Raw genomic sequence first — 17,879 nt, forward strand, 5'->3', positions numbered from 1 at the left:
GATATTTGGTAAAACATACCTGCATTTCACGTAATGGGCATCTAGATGAGGTCAGTCTCTGGCATAAAACAAGCTCCTGCAAGGAGGAGCCATAGTGTTACTCCGTGGGAAAATCCCATCACACTAAAATGCTACAAAAAATGATATAATAACAGGACTAGCATAACCTGGATTAAATATATTTCAATAATTTGCAAAAACAAAAACCATAAACATATTTTCATAAAATGCATAAATAATACTGGGTCATCTGGTAATCCAGGAACCGATCACCGGCACTGCAGGGTCCTCGGTCCTGGGATTATCGGATGTGAGTGGGATGTGTGAATGTGCTTACGCATTTTATTTTTATTTTTATGAAGAGGCTGTGTGTTTCGAGCGGGGGCACTTGGGTGGGAAGGCATGATTGAGACTGTGTATGTTTTTTTTAACTTGTCAGGTTTGGGTCTGAACTGCTCCCTCTCCTAAGAACATATCAAGTCTCTGCTAAGTGTGGAGCCCATTCCGCCCGTCCTATCCCCCTCTGCTGGCTGAAGCTTTGGCCCGCCGGTGCATTGGGCCTGCTCAGTGTTTGAAGGTGGATGCCCGGGCGGGGGCTGGCTTATTTCTGGCAGCTGCTTTCTGGGGCCTGGCCCCCTCGGGTCCCCGGGGCCCATGGCCGGTTCCACTTCAGGGTGACTGGCTGCCAGCGGAGTCCGTGGGCTGTGGCATCACTCTTGGTATTCTCTTGATGAGCTTCAAAAGGTAGTCACGTGAAATGGTCTTCCAACAGTCTGGCAGGAGTTCCCAAAGATGCTTAGCACTTGTTGGCCCAAACCATCTCAACTGGGTTCAGTTCCGGTCATTTTGGAGGCCAGGTCATCTGGTGCTGCACCCTATCACTCTCTTTCCTGGTCAAATAGCCCTTACACAGCCTGGAGGTGTGTTTTGGGTCATTGTCCTGTTAAAAAATAAATGATCATCCAACTTAACGCAAACAGGATGGAATAGCAAGATGCTGTGGTAGCCATGCTAGTTCAGTATGCCTTCAATTTTGAATAAATCCCCAGCAGTGTCACCAGCAAAGCACCCAACATCATCACACCTCCTCCTCCATGCTTCATGGTGGGAACCAGGCATGTAGAGCCCATCCGTTCACCTTTTCTGTGTCGCACAAAGACACAATGGTTGGAACCAATGTTGTGCAACATGATATCCTGCAGATAATGAATAAATTATTAATTAGAACTTGAGTTGTAGTTAATTATTTAACTGATTTAAAATCGGAGGTGAAATCAATTTAGTGTTCTTAGTTGAATAATTGTAGCTCTAATTTGCTTACTTACCAGGGTTTGTGCCTTTCACCTCTGGATGGTTCCTGGACCGGCTTTTAAAATCCAGATATTCCCACCAATTTAGTGACCTAGGCTAGGTTATCAGCAGAGCTGATAATTAGCAATCAAAGAACTATTTATCTCTGTTTATTCAAACTATTACCAAAAGAGGGTGAATCTGGCCAGAGTGATAAACCATTCTCACAAAGAACTGCAAGTTAAACACCGATGTCTTTATTCTAATTATTCAGCATTACAGAAATCTAACATCTATGCAAAACACTACACGCTATTAGAGAATAAACACGAGGTAGACTAGAAAAAGAGTAAAACCCTAAGAGTCTATTTAACTGGCTTCTGAGATTGTCCAAGATAGGCATGATGTTAATACATTCACTAATGTCCGTTGGAATAGCAGCAGGTATGATAATAACAAAAGTGCCATTAACACAATGTAAAATACATTTAGTTTAAATGATCCAGTCCGTTCTTGGAAAAATTTTAGATCAGTCTGATGCTACAGCAGAGGAACTTGATGGGCTTTTAAAGATCGAGGAAGGCTACTTACACGCTATCGAAAGCAGGAGCGTCCCCCTGCAGATAGGCCGTGATTGGTATGGAGGTCTTCACAAAGGGGGGGAAATCCACACAGCATTTAGCTCCGGATTTCCCCGTCTCACCCAGTTCAGCAGGCGCTATGCATGATGGGTCACTGCGATCCGTTACTTTTGACACAGGAAAACGAAAGCAACTTCCAGCTAGCTTTCTTTAGCAGTTCACGTGAAACGGGCCTCTCCTTGCAGGCGGTGAAACCCAAGAAAAGAGGTCGATTCGGTCTCGTGCTATGGATTTAAACCCTGAATGACGTAGGGGTAATTCCTGCTGGGATTCCAGCCTTCTTGTCAGCTGATTGGTCCATGCATGAGCAGACTGTCTCCTTGGCTGGACGTTTCCAGAACCAGTCTGTTGTTCTCCTTGTAAAAAGTGAAGGGGAGGGTTTGATGTGGTTCATCAAATTGATTTGGTTCTGTTGTGGCAATATATACCAACAACAACTTAAATTTGGACCCAGTCGACTGAAGCACAGATTTCCACTGGTCTAATGTCCATTCCTTGTGTTCTTTAGCCCAAGCAAGTTTTTTCTGCTTGTTGCCTGTCCTTAGCAGTGGTTTCCTAGCAGCTATTTTACCATGAAGGCCTGATTCACACAGTCTCCTCTTAACAGTTGTTCTGGAGATGTGTCTGCTGCTAGAACTCTATGTGGTATTGACCTGGTCTCTAATCTGAGCTGCTGTTAACCTGCGATTTCTGAGGCCTCTGCAGCAGAGGCGACTCTTGGTCTTCCTTTCCTGGGGTGATCCTCATGTGAGACAGTTTCTTTGTAGCGCTCAATGGTTTTTGCGGCTGCACTTTGGGACACTTTCAAAGTTTTGCCAATTTTTCGCACTGTCTGACCTTGATTTCTCAAAGTAATTTTAGCCACTCTTTTTATCTTTATTTAGCTGCTTTTTTTTCTTGCCATAATACAAATTCTAACAGTCTATTCAGTAGGATTATCAGCTCTATATCCACCTGACTTCTGCACAACACAACTGATGGACCCAACCCCATTTATAAGGCAAGAAATCCTACTTATTAAACCTGACAGGGACAACTGTGAAGCAAAAACCTTTTCAGGAGACTACCTCTGAAGTTCATCAAGAGAATGCCAAAAGTGTGCGAAGCAGTAATCAAAGCAAAAGGTGGCTACTTTGAAGAAACTAGAATATAAGACATTTTCAGTTGTTTCACACTTTTTCGTGTAGTATATAGTTCCACATGTGGTAATTCATAGTTCTGATGCCTTCAGTGTGAATCTAAAATTGTTATAGTCATGAAAATAAAGAAAACTCTTTGAATGAGAAGGTGTCTCTAAACTTTTGGTCTGTTCTGTACTTGTACTACATACAACAATAGAAATCAGACAGAAACAGATGATTGCAGGTCAGAATTTTTATTTTAACCTAATCAAAAACACGATAAATACATAACAGAGAAAAATAACACCTTCTGCTGTTACAGTGACTGTAAACCAGACTAAAAATAGCTAAAACTTCATCTTATGTTAAACCTTGTTGCACAAGGTTTTCACATGATTGACATTTTGCTGCCCTGAACCGAATGAAGCTGAGCTCCTTCACCCTGGATGTGATGGTACTGAAGCCTTTATAGCCTCCTCAGCATGACCACCTGTGGGCAGGTGAGGTGTGATGGGCCTGGCCATGCTGACAGAGTTACCATGCTGAAAAACCGTAAGCTGGATAAGGTTGGTAGTAGAGTAAACCGTAAAAGGCTGCAGGAAGTCCGTGCAGAGTAAAGATAAGGTTCTCCAGCTGGACCTTGGATTATTTATTCAAAGCTGCTGTAAGACCCCCATCCCTGCTCTGGTTCTTATGTAGGAGGAGGCCCGTCGTAGCGCAGCATGACGCTGAAGGATCGGGCAAAGTTGTTGGAGAGTGAGCAACTGTTTCCGTCGTCCATGAGCGGCAGCAGGAAGGCGAGGAGCAGCAGAGCGAGGAAGAGGAGCCACAAAAGAAATGCCAAACGACAAATCCTCCACAGCAGCCAGGGTTTCTGAGAACAGAGAGATGAAAAGGACGTTCAGAACAATTAAACATAAAGCAGCAAATATCCAAATGCTTGAACGTTTGCTTCTTTACAGCATTTTTTTTTTAATCATGTGTCCAGTTTTTAAAGTAATGGTGTTACTGATAAATTACCTTTTCTGTTCTTGTTTCAGAGACTGCCCCATTCACACCCTCTTGATCTCTCTGCAGAAAGACAGAGCATCAGGTATTAGTTTATTCAATACATATACATAACCTGTTAATGAAACCTCCCTGCAGCATCAGAAATAAGGCTGCACTGCCTCCTAGTGGTTGCTCAAAGACAGTGCGCTAAAAGCTGAAGCTAACTCTAAACATGACTGATTTGGATCCGATTGTCTTCTGAAACTCCTTCAGATTCTGACATTTATGGTAAACTAGAGCTATATAAATTAGAAGAGCTATAGAAATATTTAATCACCTTGCGAGTTTCCATCACAAGGTAGCTCTCTGCCTCCCGCAGCTTGGATTTATAGAGCATCCAACGATATCGAAGGTCCTCCAGAGTTTCATCTTCACTCTTAGTGCTTAGATGCTGATCGACCAGCAGCTGAAACATCTGCTCACCCTCAGGCAGTCTGGATCTCAGAGCCTAAAGCAGAACACGAGAGTTATTTACCAACTATTAATTATTACCACATAATTAACATTTTAAGAACCTTATGACAATAAAGTTATAAGATCATTTATATGCATTATTAAGTTATTATTGTGTAAAAGGAGCATTGCAAAAGTTTAATTTTTAAACAGTTTAATTTTGAACATAGAGGCCCTTTATAATTGTAGATATGCAAAATAAGCTATATACCATAGTTGCCCTATTACTCAGGTCATGAGAGGGATTCGGTCAGATTATCTAGGAACGTAGATGTTACACTCTGCAGGGTTAGGTCCAAATGACTACTTTAACAGTCTCTGCAGCCGTTGATGCATTGGCAAGGGAACACAGGGGACTTATTTTGTAGATGGATCACAACAGGCTTAAAGTAAACGTCAAACTCCATCACAGACTCCGCACAACAGTGAGAATAAAAAAATGTGTGCTTATTGGAGTGAAAGGGGGGCAGTCTGGAGTCTGATCAGCGACAGAATAAAAGAAAAGAAAATATTGGGTCATTTTTTAACAAATGGAGGATGATTCTGTCTGCCCTGGAGATAAAAAGGGACCTACAGTTGACCCTCCTTTTGCTAAAATCAAAGTCAATCAAAATAACTTCAATTTTAGTAACCTATTTAATCCAAAATACATTACACCTCTTGATGAAACCTGTGGAGTTGCAGTGGCAGACTGCAGTGCCTCTCATCTTTTCCAGAGCACACGCACAACACTGGTGTCGTTTTAACTTGTCACCAGAAGGAGGCAATCATCTACAAACACTGGGACGTGCACTATGCTACTTGAATATACTACTTACATGTCGACATGTATTAACATGGTAACGTATAAACAATTAATATAAAAGTATTAAGAATACCAATACATGAATAACACGTTATTACACTGTTATTAACTGGTTGACATAATACATTCAAATTATTCTAAAAACAAAATTTTTTTCATAGAATATATTTTAGAACTAAAAGCCATTCTATCAACATAAAACCTTAAAAAAATTTCATCATCTGTTTATCATTAAGCCATATTTCACTTATGTTTTGCACCTTATTTTCCAATCAAATTGATTTCCTGCTCCTTGAAGATCCGTTACCTGCAGGGCTCCCCGTCTGGTTTGCACCTCCTCGGCAGTAAAGGCCCTCTTGTTGGTTCCGATTATCTTCATCAGAACTTCGTTCTCCCTGCTCAACCAGGCCTCAAACTGACTCCAGTCGAATTTGTTGAATCCTCTGCTGCCCTGATTAGACAAAAAACAACCTTGGTCTGAACTAGAACCATTACGTCATGCCTTGTTGCCAGTGCGAGCCCTTATTGAGCATGTTGTAGAGACAAAATGTCCAAACAGATATTGAAACTTCAGTAATAAAACCTAAAGAGGTGAAAAGACCCAGGGATCAGACCCAGTTGGATTCATTTCCTTTTTAACGTCATCTGAGATAATAAGCTGATCTAAATGTGACCCTGTGACACTACATCTCCCATGAGCACAGTGTTTGCTCATTAGTTCGTTTGTGATCGATGTTGATTCAGAAAGGCGGTCTCTGTGGAGATCAAAGCTGATAAGCTGTCGGGGCAGATTCAAACCAACACACTGTTGCCATCTTAGTGACTTTATCACTATACTTAGCTTTTTTTTTAAGTTACTAGTGACAATTCTGGTGATTTTTTTATGTTATTGGTGACTTTAGTGACAGCACATGATAGCACTGATTGCACTGAGAGCCCCTCCCTCTCCTGCAGTACTGGAAGAGACTCAATCGCAGCTCTGCAGCCAATCCCTGCAGGCAGAGAGAGAAGAGCTTCTTTATTTCTCTAATTGAAAATGAGTGACAAATGCAGAAAGCTTCCACTAAACCCATTTAAATTAAAAAAGGTAAGATGTTAAAGTAATGTTTATCTTTGAAACAGTTGCATTAATGAAGCCCCTTAGTCTGCATCCAATTGATGCACAGCTTCACCCACTGATTGATTCTGCTGTTTTACGTTGAATTTGATAATATAAGATTGATTTATGTAGCTCTGGTTGAGGAAAAATATTATTGAAGGCTTTAAATGACCCTATAGAGTTCATCTTGACTTTTAAACGTATTTAAAGTGTTTTGCATTGCTTTGTACAAAGCATATCTTGAAAGAGGCATCACATAAAAAAGCTTGTAACTTTGGAAAAACACTAACCATAGTGGCCACTGGGTAAAAAAGTTAAATACGAACCCTTGTTGGCTAACCTGTATATTCAGAAGGTGTTTCTGATCAGACACACATCATTGCTAGAGTTTCTCTGTTCTAATATTTTGGGTCTTTTTTGAGAATATTTATTTGTAAATGTCCTAAAAAATAAAAAAAAAAGGACCAAGAATATGTGATGGGGTGAATGTTCTCAGATAGAGCCAAAGGAGACCTTCTACCTCGCCGTCATCTCCCCCTAAGGATGGAGGAAACTCCTTGTGTCCTTCAGCTCCTCCTTTAACCGGCGGTCTTATACTTACTGAACGGCCATGACCAGAAAGATCCATTTCTGCTGCCTTAGAGCCAGTCTTGGTGTTTGGATTGAAACTTTCAGACTGTCCACTGCTCTCTGCTGATCCAAAGCGAGTCTCCGAGGAGCTTTCCAGCAGCCTGACCAAACAGAAACACTTAGTCTGATATAGAACAGAACTTGGATCAGTACCAGCTTTGGTTTTGGCTTGAAGCAGATACCTTATCAGAGTCTGGCTCAATCTTTGCAGGTTAAACCAGCGTTCCTTGAGCCGCTCCATGTCCTTCAGGATGTGGACCTGCCCATCCTTTGATGTTCTCCTTAGAACATTCTCACTCTGAGCCTCTATCTGTTGCAACTGCAGCTCGTTCTCAGTAAACTCTCCTAGAAGTCTCTGAGGAAAAAACACAGAACATTGAGATAGATTAGAAATCAGGTTTTTATCATGAAGAATCTGCTTTCTTCTATAGGTCACATATGTTAAAGTCAAGCGCTGCTGTGACTTTGTGGGCTACCGTTGCATTGTGGGGAATGTAGTGTTGGTGCGGTTGTGTTGCACGCATAAACAGTACATTCCAACAGGAAAATATGATTGTGATCGCTTTTCAGACCGATCTATCTAAAAGAAAGATGCAGAAAAACGTAAGCATCCCCGCACCAAGACTCCGTCAGAGGATGTATTTCCTACTGATACTCTGATCGAGATTGAGCACTACTCACAGGCGCGGACCTCTGCCCTGACTGTCCCTTCTGTTCACCTCCCAGTATTCTGTGCCTGGCAGCGTGTCCGTTTTTATCACCTGCAGGATCTGCTCCCCTCTCCTTCCATCCAGGCTCCTTTTATTTTGGCTTCAATCAACCTTCGCTGACACCTGTGTGCAGCATTTGCACAGCGCAGTTACTGCACTCCGCCTCCTTATACAACCGGCTTCAGATCAGTGTGCTTGGATTATTAAAGGGGGGAAATAAAAAAACAAAACAATCCAAACATGCAGAGCACAGCAAAAAATTAAAAGAAAAGAAAAACACAATCATATTTTCCCGTTTTCTGGAAGCAGTTATCGGTTGGAAGATAGAGCAGCACAGTAATGCATTTTCGGTTTATAATGCATGTAACTTCATTTATGTATTTATCTTAATACATTTATTAATATAATAAAAGTTTATTAATAATATTGATATTATTATTTTGTTAAAAAAATAATGTGTTAGAACTTGGTTCAATAGGCAATGTTTATTTCAATACGTTTTAATAAACATTTAACCAGTCTGGCCCTTTTTTGGCCTTCGGTGTATTTGGCTTTGACATCCTTGCTATAGGAGTTACTACGCTGGACAATGGACTTTGCAACTGACATGTTTAGAAATGTCACAAATATTGCTTTTACCCATTTATTAATAATTTGATATTTCCTGATACAAATATGCATTACCATAATTATTTCTGTTATTTAGTTTAATTTCTGGAGATATTAGAACCCCACAGTTGGAGATCCAAAAGCAAAACAAACAGTGGCTCCCAAAGTCTGGGTTAGGAGCCCCTGGTACTGACGGTCATAGAGAAGACTGATAACTTAAAGGTATAGTGGAGGATTTTCTTGAATTTTTGGAAAGACCCACCCTCTTAACTTAAAAAAAAAAACACAAAAAAATGCACATGCACAACCCTGTACCCACTCCCTAGAAGGAACGCCGCGCGCAAAAGCCCATTTCTCTTTGTGCACGCTCTGTTTAAAGGTTTCTGTTTGCATCACTCATACAAGCTTAGTTTCCAGAAGAAGATTTTTCCACTATGTCAGACTGACCACCTGTAAGTGAAGATGGGGACCAGCACATAGGACGGCCTTACGTAAACATATCATCAGAATGATTGACAATTAGAAGAACCAAAGGTCTCTACCGCCCTACATAATGGAAGGTGAGCCAAACACAGTCAGTGGTACCGATTTAGCTCATCAGGTTGCTGAATTCAAGCAATATGATGGAAAGTTTAGTCAAAGGAAAACATTCTGTAAAAAAATAAAAAATACACAGCAACAATAAGAGCATTAAAGAAAGTGAAAGCAAAGACTGTTTATGGGAGATTCATCAGAATGATTTAGGCTGGACCCAGATGATTAAGAGTTGACCCATAATAATGTTTAAGGATGCAGGCTGGAAGCTATTTATGTTAAGCCACTCCTTAAAGAAAGAAATTAGAAGTGTTTTAACTTGGCAAAGGAGAAAATGACTGAAGACATTAAAGCTTTGATCAAGAAAATTAATAGAAGTAAATGTTACACTAAAAGAGTGTCTCTTTTTTTAAACAAATTACTTAAGTAAAATCAACTACTAATTAGTAAGAGGGGAAAAAATTCACATGTATAAACTATTTTTATTCTAAGTTTTAAAAAACATTTTTTTGGGAGGCTAAAACTTGCAAAAAAACCAAGAAAATGCTCCTACATCCATGTGACCTGCCGGAGGACTGTTGACTGGCTGTTACAACATCCAGCTGTTTAAATGTTAAACTCAGTTAAAGCCGCAGAGAAAATATCTGAGGCTCTCCATAAAACATCCCTGCTGGACTTTATTCTTCTATCATAAAAGCTGCATGGCTGAAAATCTCAGGGTGTATTGTGCTGGGTTGGACAGCAGGGCTGTTACTGTGGTTACCCATCTTATTTTATTCTGTTTGGATGGACATCTAAAAGAAAAGGGAAAATCGGAAAGTTTAGCTGTGCTGTCATAGAAACGGATCAAAAAAGAGAACCAGATCAGGCTAAAAGCTGAAAAACTTTTGGAGAGTTAAAGGTCACACTGAACTCTGCATTAAAACTGCAAGAACTCACTTTCTGTTTAACTTTAGCTAAAACAGAAAAACAGAAACTAGTCTTTTCCCTTCCAGCTGACCTGAATCCCTCAGAACCAGCAACTTTTCCCTCTGGTGGATCAGAAAACCAACCTCGGCTTCAGTGTGGCGACCTTTCACACTTTGGAACGACTCCGGCTTCTGCCTCAGCATCCACTCCTCCATGTTCCGAAACTCATAGTCAAAACTTTCATGGCCAGAAACGATATCCTTACAGTCCTGAACTTTGACCTGGACACAAAGGAAACATCAGCTTTGCCTCCAGATGAACAGAACATATTTATTATAAAAAAAAAAAATTTGGGGTTACAATTTAGGAGCGAGGGAGGGAGGATGGATGGATGGATTACCGTTACTCTCCTCAGAAGCTCGGTCCAATCGACACACAGCTTCTCATACTGAGTCCTGCTGCCCTGGCTGGATGAAATCAGAGTTTCCAGAACCATCAGCTGGGCCTTACCGTCCTCCAGCTCTTTCTGGAGAACCTGGACACAGATAAAAAGCAGGTAGTGATCACAGACCTCAGACTGGTTCTGGTTTTGTTTAAATCAGATATTAGTTTAATAATAACACCTCTTAGGGAAGCTTAATAAATGTAATTAGGATTAACAAGGTGAGAAACACACTTTATATGGACTCAGCACACTCAATGGCTATTTAAAGTGTGTTCCTGATACTGTTCGACTATTTACAAGTAATGAAAACAAACAAAAAAAATCTGTTTTTTTTTTTTATTGGAATGAATAAAAATTACCAATAAAGGCAGATTTTGTGGTGTTAGAAAAGGATTCCCAGATCTGTGTCATCCCTCCCAGTTAATAAAACCTTGAAAAGAGCCACGTCAATGCAGAAATATGGCCCTGCTGAATTCTATGGCCATATGGGGTTTTTTAATCGTGCACTACTGCATCAGCAGAGCAATGAAGATGATCAGCCTTTGGTTCTTTTGAGATATTTATAAGCACCAACACCTGCTTTAGTGACCACAGTACCATTAGTGGTTGGCAGTGGGAGCAGATCCTGCTAAAATAATGAAATCAGTCTCCATTAAGCTCATCAGCAAAGATAATCGCCTGCACTGACTGGCTTCCCCAGATCATCCCAGACTTCTACAAAACACTAACTCTGATTCTGTGCCTTCTCCACTCCATCCGACTCAGAGACTTCCAATTTTATAGATGAAAAGCAAAACTGACTTTCATCTCTAAAAGACGACCACAGAGCAACAGCCCAGTTCGTTCCTCCTTTCATCCCAGGTAAGATGCTTCTGACGTAATCTCTGGTCCAACAGTCCGTTTTTCTGACGCCTTTTTTTCTTCCACTCATGTTTCCATTAATATGATTGCATAAAGCACACTACTGTTAGTCTTCACTATGAATTTCATAGGTGGCAACAGCGCCAAAAAATTACATCTCTTAGTGGGAATTACAATTTTATTGGTCTGATGATGTCCTCAACTCCCAAAAGAAAAAAAAAAAAAACCTGAACTGTGTTGTTTTTTTTTTAATCTTGATTAGCTGTAAAAATGAACAGAACTACATATTTAAAAATGTTACTAATCCCCCCATTCAACAATTTGACTTTAGAATTAAATTTGAATTAAGGCTGAAACAATTAATCGTGATCAATTGATTAGTGAAACCAATCTGCGTCAATCAATTTAGTGATCAGATAATTGTTGACTGCAGTACAGAGACTCTGAAACATGCAGTAATTATACCTAAATTGGAAAACATTTTTAAGATTAAGAAAAAATCTAAACATTTAATCTATTTATATGTTCTATCCAGAGCGCCATGGGTGAAAACATTTTTGTTTCTCCTATTTTAATTTTAATCGATTAGCAAAATAATTCTTAGTTGCATCCTCAATGGCGATAAATCTAAATGTTGTTCATATTAATTTTTAAGATACGCTTGAACAAATACTCTTCATCCGGTTCTGATGCAACAGAAAACCGACCTGACCATATATCTGATAGCCATGGTTTATAAAAATAACATGTTCAATTCAATTCAGTTCATTCATATAGTGCAGACTCACAACCTGTTATCTCAAGGCATTTTATAGAAGTAATTCAATCAGATTATACAGGAGGATCCTTGGAAACAAGGAAAACCAGATGATTGCATCAAATCCGTGACTTTGCAGGACGAGCTTCTCCTGGGTGAGCAGGTGGTGATAGCGGATATTCGCTTGCATTTTGTTGTTGACTCTACAACAATCCCTCACACTGAGCAAGCATGCAGCAAGAGTGGAGAGGAAATACTCAGTTTTATTTGGAAGAAACCTCCAGCTGAACTAGGATCAGTGTGAGCGGCTTTCTGCTGAGGCCGACTGAGGGATCATGAAATAAACAGACATGCAGAAGTAATCTGATTTCTTCAAATATTAGCGACTGTAGCGATAGCTTTAACAACCTGGAGGTTTAGCTTAGCAATACTCCTGATGACGAAGCAGCTAGAAGCTTTTACTGATTATTGTATAAAATCAAAGCATCCCTGCTGAGTCAGTTTGAAGTAACTTACCAACATCTGGTCCAGCTGGCTTTTTTTGGCCAGGATGTCTGGTTGGAGAACATCAGCAGCCTGCAGTCGCTCCCTGAACGCCGACAACTTGGCAAGGGTCAGCTGGTACTCTTTGTCAAAGTCTTTGGTTCGGGAGATTAAATTCTGGGAGAAAAGGAGAAAATCAGCATGTTGGAGGGATCTAAATCTGTCAGAGGAGATACTCTTCATCACAGTTTGGACTCTGCCTCCTAAAAACCTGAACTAGAACTTTAAATCTGATCACTCTGGGTGGATATGATCCTAATTATAGATTCCATCTGCAGCTTCATCTGTCAATAAATAGCTGAATAGCAGCAGGTGCTTGTGGACAGGTAGCTGCATGCCTCTGGATCATCAGGATGGTAACTGATGGACATTGGTGGGTTAGAGGCAGAGCATCAGAATAGCTGGCCTGTTTAGCTCAAAACTTTCCCTCCAGTTTGATAATTTTCACTCATTCAGTCAACAAAGCTCTGTCAGAGTCCTAGGTGTGAGCGGCAGCAGAGCACAAACAGGGCAAATATCAGAGGAGTTTCTGTTTCCTCTGCGAGAAACAGGAGCTCCAGGCTGATTCCAGTTCTGAAACCAAACATCAGCTTTCTGATGCAACCTTGACAGAGGCAGAGGAAAGAATACAGGATGAGTTTCCAACAGAGAGATGGGAGGGCTCCATCCTCAAAACACAGCAGGCGAGAGCTGCTGTGGTGGGAAACTGCAGCGAGCGAACTGCAGGTAGAGTTCCCAGCCTGTTAAGGAGGGAAGTTTAGATGCTGAGGATAAAGAGAACCTGCAGCAAAGAGAGCTGGAGCTGCAAAGAGAAGTTTATCCAAATATTCACATCCAGCTTTTTGGTTTTCATCACATTCATTTATTCAATCTTTATCTCTAGGGATGTTCCTAGTCAAGCTTTCCTAGCAGAATACTGCTAATCAATATTCAATAACAAAAAAGGGAACTATAGAAGAAATAGCTTTCACTTTAGCAAGAATAAAGCAAATACAAGATTATCCTATTTCTCAGTTAAAGGAAGTATTGCTAACATTTATCAGACTTTATTGAACTCAGAAAAAGTGCAGGAAAGAACAAGCTGGTGGTTATTATGCTTCGAAGGAAGGAAGGAAGGAAGGAAGGAAGGAAGGAAGGAAGGAAGGAAGGAAGGAAGGAAGGAAGGAAGGAAGGAAGGAAGGAAGGAAGGAAGGAAGGAAGGAAGGAAGGAAGGAAAAAATAATTTTGTTGCATTTATTGAATTAGAAAAGACAAGAGTTTTTATAGTTTGTGAGTCGATTGACTGTTTCATCTCCTCCCAACAGAGATGCGCTAGGAAACAGGAAGGAGCTAATGATCCTCCAACACATTGAGCCTAGAAACTGACCAAACCTATGTGCTGAGGCACTGTTTAATCAAGTGACTGTAGACATTTGGAGCACTTTCAGAGAACTGCTTAAATCTAACTGCTTAAACTGGATCAGATTGTTGGGTGCATCCTTTACTGTGTCAAAGCAGGCTCTTCCCGTTCAGTGGTTTTCCTTCATTGCTTTCCGAAAGAAATTTGCACATGTGATGTAGAGCAGCATGATTTGTTTCATAGAAAAATAAACTGATGATAATGGCGACGTCTCATTTCAGTTATTTCTCTTTACCACTAGATGTCCAACTTGAGCAGTGAATCTTTGTTTTAAGATGCAAAGTTGTGTAAAAAGCTTCGATCAGCCATCACAAGAAAAAAAAGGAGACCATAACCTAAAATCCCAGCTTAGTTACCTGCAGTCTGTTCTTCCTCTCCAGCAGCTGATGGTGCAGCAGCTCTCTGTTCCTGATGGCAGTGTTCAGGTCAACGCGGAGGCTGTCAGACCTCTCAGGACCGAACACTGAATCCAGCAGGTCTCCTTTCACCTGCAGCAGGCCCAGACGCTCCTGCAGCTCGGCGCTGTTCAGCAGGAGACCCTGAAGGAGAAAAGAGAGGGCAGAAATTAGGCGGGACACAGTAGCACTGGGACATAACCATCAGAAGTCAATGTTGGACACTAAACCATTGGAGACGGGTGGAGTTTTTAAGAAAGCAGCTGATGTTATAACTGGAAGGGATCATCCCAACTTCCTACAGAGAGCTGCATTTCAGGAACCTAAAAATAAATCTTTCATTAACAAAAATCTAAATATGAAGCTTACATGAAGAATATCAAGAGTTAAATATGTTTCAAAGTCTATTTCTGGTCATAAGATCATTGCTAAACAAGCTGACTTTTCACAGGGATTCCTTTATTTAACCATATTAAGGAAAAGTTCAGTGGAAGGAAAATATTGCTAAGAAATTGTACATGAGGAATGGAGATACACCATTTGTGTTATGAAGGTGTTTAATGTGTGGGTTTCAATTAAAAGAAGTAAAACAGCTTATAGTTTCACAAAAACCTCCATCATGATCAGGCAAATTAAGACCAAGAGAACAGAATTTATAGGAATCATTGTAAAATAGTCTGTTATTTTTGCAGTAATGGAACACTAATGGAAACTGGAATTCTAATAGGTTTTCCATTGTCTGTTTATATTTTTAAACTCTTATCCTGACTTAAAAAAGTATTTAAAGTTGTTCCAACCGTTGCATTTCTGAATTCTCCCAAGTGGTGCATGACTTTACACGAGTGAATAAAGTGAATGTGATTGGTCGTTTATCAAGAGGGCGGGATTGTTGTGGCGGAAGGTTCAAATGCAAGTTTGATTGTGGCCGGTTGGTTGGGGGCATCTTGCTAACCAGTTAGCAACTTAGTGCTAGTAGGTTCCCAATGGGAAATTACATAGGGACCAAGTAGCACTAAATTGCACGCCTGCCGAAGACACAGACATCCATTCCTGTGAATACTGGGACGTAACTCAATGGTAAAGTAAATTATTCTTATTTCTTATTTCAACTGTTGCATATATTACCTGCGACTTATGATTCAAGATGCCATGACTGAAAAAATTTGATTGACAGATGACCATTGATATATGATTGGCCGAATTTAGGTGTACAGTACAAGCTGACGTATAATTAACTGGCCTGAATAAGATAACGAAAAAAAGATTTTTTTTCTAAACAGAATTTTCTACATTTTGGGACAATATGGTCTGATAAAGAGTACATTTTTATACATTTTTAAGCCAGAATGATTTGACATTTAAATATGATTTCCCTACGACTTTAAAGTCATCCTCTACAAAATGCTTGGGAGCAAAGTAGAACAAAGCGTGCACAGCGAGTTGCTGCTGAAGGCCACAGATCAGCGTGTTTCTGTGTGATACCTCGATCCTGCGCAGCAGCGTGGCGGAGTCGGAGAAGTCGCTGACATTGTTGGAGGCCTCCATCACCTGGGAGACGGAATTGGACCAGTGACAGTAGTTCAGCAGGGGGTCCTGGAGGATGCTCCTCAGCTCCAGCTCTGATTCCGAACAGAGTCTGGAAGCTCGGCACTTCACACTGGGACACAGAGGTAGAAGGAGGTTAGTGAGAAAACATGTTCTGACAGAGAGCAGAGTCAGTCTGACACCATCATCCTGTTTGTATGATGCTTCAGACTGGAGGACACATTTCTCTTTGCTCAGTAAGATGATGGGCGCACGTCAAAGTTGACTTTGCAGCTTAAACAAGTCTGATATGACTCTTCACTTTAGAGTCTATCCAGATCCAGTTGTTTTAGCAGCTGTAAAGGAAGCCTTTAAACCTCTGTATGAGGTGAAGATCAGAACCAACAGCCGCTGTTATTCATGATTCTCCATGGAAACACGAAAAATCATCAGACTGGAGCTTGGAGGCAATTTATCAATCCTCAACAACCTTCAGCTTCCTTTAAACCTAAAATAAAATAATAAGCCTTTCAACATTTTTATAATAAATAAGAGTCGGTCCAGTTGTTCACTAGGAAATGATGTTCAGGTCTGACAGTTGATAAAATGGACAATCATGTTAAAAAGCTTTGGAAAGTGAATAAGAAAGGAGCTATAATGAACAAATAAGAGGTGACCGATACAAAACCCAACGTCTAGAACATCTCTGGTTCTGATTGAAACCCAGCTGGAGCTTTAGCTGCTTAAAAATAAAACAGATAAAGACCAGTTTGTTGTTGGGTCATGGAGTTCTGCAAATACCTTAATGATCAGAGACTAATTAAGCAGAGAAGTTTTGAAAGCACGACAGGTTGCTAAGGGGGAAAAAAACAGTTTTCCCCACTTTATTTTTCAAAAATTCAGCTTTTACAAAAAATAGGTTTTCTTGTTGTTACTCCTTCTCTTCTTGTCGCAGACGACCTTCACAAACTGCAATAATGGAAAAATGCTACTGTTTATCTTTTTAATGGTGATACATATTTCAACATTTCTGTCTTTTTCTTATTAATTAACTTGTGGAATACTTATGTTTCCATGTTTTTCACTTGTTTAACTTTTCAGCAACGTTTCAGCAGCTATCCTAAAAACAACTGCCTATCCTTATGGTTATTATCATATATTTATTCATTATAATTAAATATTATTATACAATTAATATTAAATTAGTAATTATAATTAATAATTTAATTATTAGTTATTCAGCTTGTTTATGAATTAGACTTCTTTGGTTTAATAAAAAAACAGCCAAATTATACACTGCCTAAATTAAAGTTAATAAATTCATGTTTTTAACAAATTTTTTTAAACTGTTCTCATCAGCTTTCCTTTTTATTTTTTGCAAATGAAAAAGTAGTTCAAGTGTTAATTATGAGATGGGAGAAACGGTCATTTTAATCAGAGATAAACCTAAATTCATATTACTGTTTGATCAGTGATGATGTTTTTCTTTTTTATGGATATTTCATTTTTTTCTTTCCACACAGGGTTTTTTTTGTAGGAAACCCTTCTCTGTTCTGTTAAATTAGCTGCCATTATGCTCTAACATCATTTCACCCAAACACAGGCAGCCTAATTACTTAGTAATTATTCGTTACTAAAAGACTGTCCTACTCTGCATGAAAGGCTGTAAAAGTCCTTAGTAAATCTACTCTGAAATGATTCATAGATCATTCAGAACCTCCTTTTTTCTAGCAGCTCCAGTTAATTTTGCACCAAAACAAAGAAAAAAACATTTTCCTCCTGCTCCATAGATCGTACTTCATCGTGAGCTTCATTCTACTAACGGTTAAGCCTAAAATGACCCGTACCCCTGGCAGATTTTATGAATTATTTGTCCAATACTTCAGATGGAAAAGAGCCTTTGAACCATAGGGACAAAAAAAACAAAAAAACAAGATCATTATTGTAAATATCAACGAAAACAGCTATGAAAGCTAATCACCAGTTATAATAAAGGTCTGATTGTTTAAATGCAAACCGAGATTTTTACTTAAAAAAAAAAAATATATATATATATATATATATATATATATATATATATATATATATATATATATATATATAT

The 17,879-nt window shown here is 39.6% G+C and overlaps 1 protein-coding gene across 5 annotated transcripts in view; it reads right to left on the bottom strand.

Annotated features, from left to right (window-relative positions):
* Positions 1-3,290: 3,290 nt before the first annotated feature.
* syne3 (spectrin repeat containing, nuclear envelope family member 3) overlaps positions 3,291-17,879 on the bottom strand; it is a 29,466-nt gene continuing 14,877 nt past the window's right edge. For 4 of the 5 annotated variants that reach the window (XM_038307221.1, XM_038307219.1, XM_038307217.1 and 1 more), the window contains exons 8-18: positions 15,734-15,908; positions 14,213-14,395; positions 12,431-12,574; positions 10,252-10,386; positions 9,995-10,132; positions 7,272-7,444; positions 7,061-7,190; positions 5,668-5,811; positions 4,394-4,550; positions 4,073-4,128; positions 3,291-3,926 (exon numbers count right to left, since the gene is read on the bottom strand). In XM_038307221.1, the coding sequence (XP_038163149.1) occupies positions 3,744-3,926; positions 4,073-4,128; positions 4,394-4,550; positions 5,668-5,811; positions 7,061-7,190; positions 7,272-7,444; positions 9,995-10,132; positions 10,252-10,386; positions 12,431-12,574; positions 14,213-14,395; positions 15,734-15,908 (1,618 nt within the window). In that variant the 3' untranslated portion in view covers positions 3,291-3,743. Of the gene's footprint in view, positions 3,927-4,072; positions 4,129-4,391; positions 4,551-5,667; positions 5,812-7,060; positions 7,191-7,271; positions 7,445-9,994; positions 10,133-10,251; positions 10,387-12,430; positions 12,575-14,212; positions 14,396-15,733; positions 15,909-17,879 lie in introns of all 5 variants that reach the window. The other variant, XM_038307218.1, reaches the window with a different exon arrangement.

The sequence above is a fragment of the Cyprinodon tularosa genome, unplaced genomic scaffold (assembly GCF_016077235.1).
Source record: "Cyprinodon tularosa strain WSP-4 unplaced genomic scaffold, ASM1607723v1 ctg603, whole genome shotgun sequence".
Classification (NCBI taxonomy): Eukaryota; Metazoa; Chordata; class Actinopteri; order Cyprinodontiformes; family Cyprinodontidae; genus Cyprinodon; species Cyprinodon tularosa.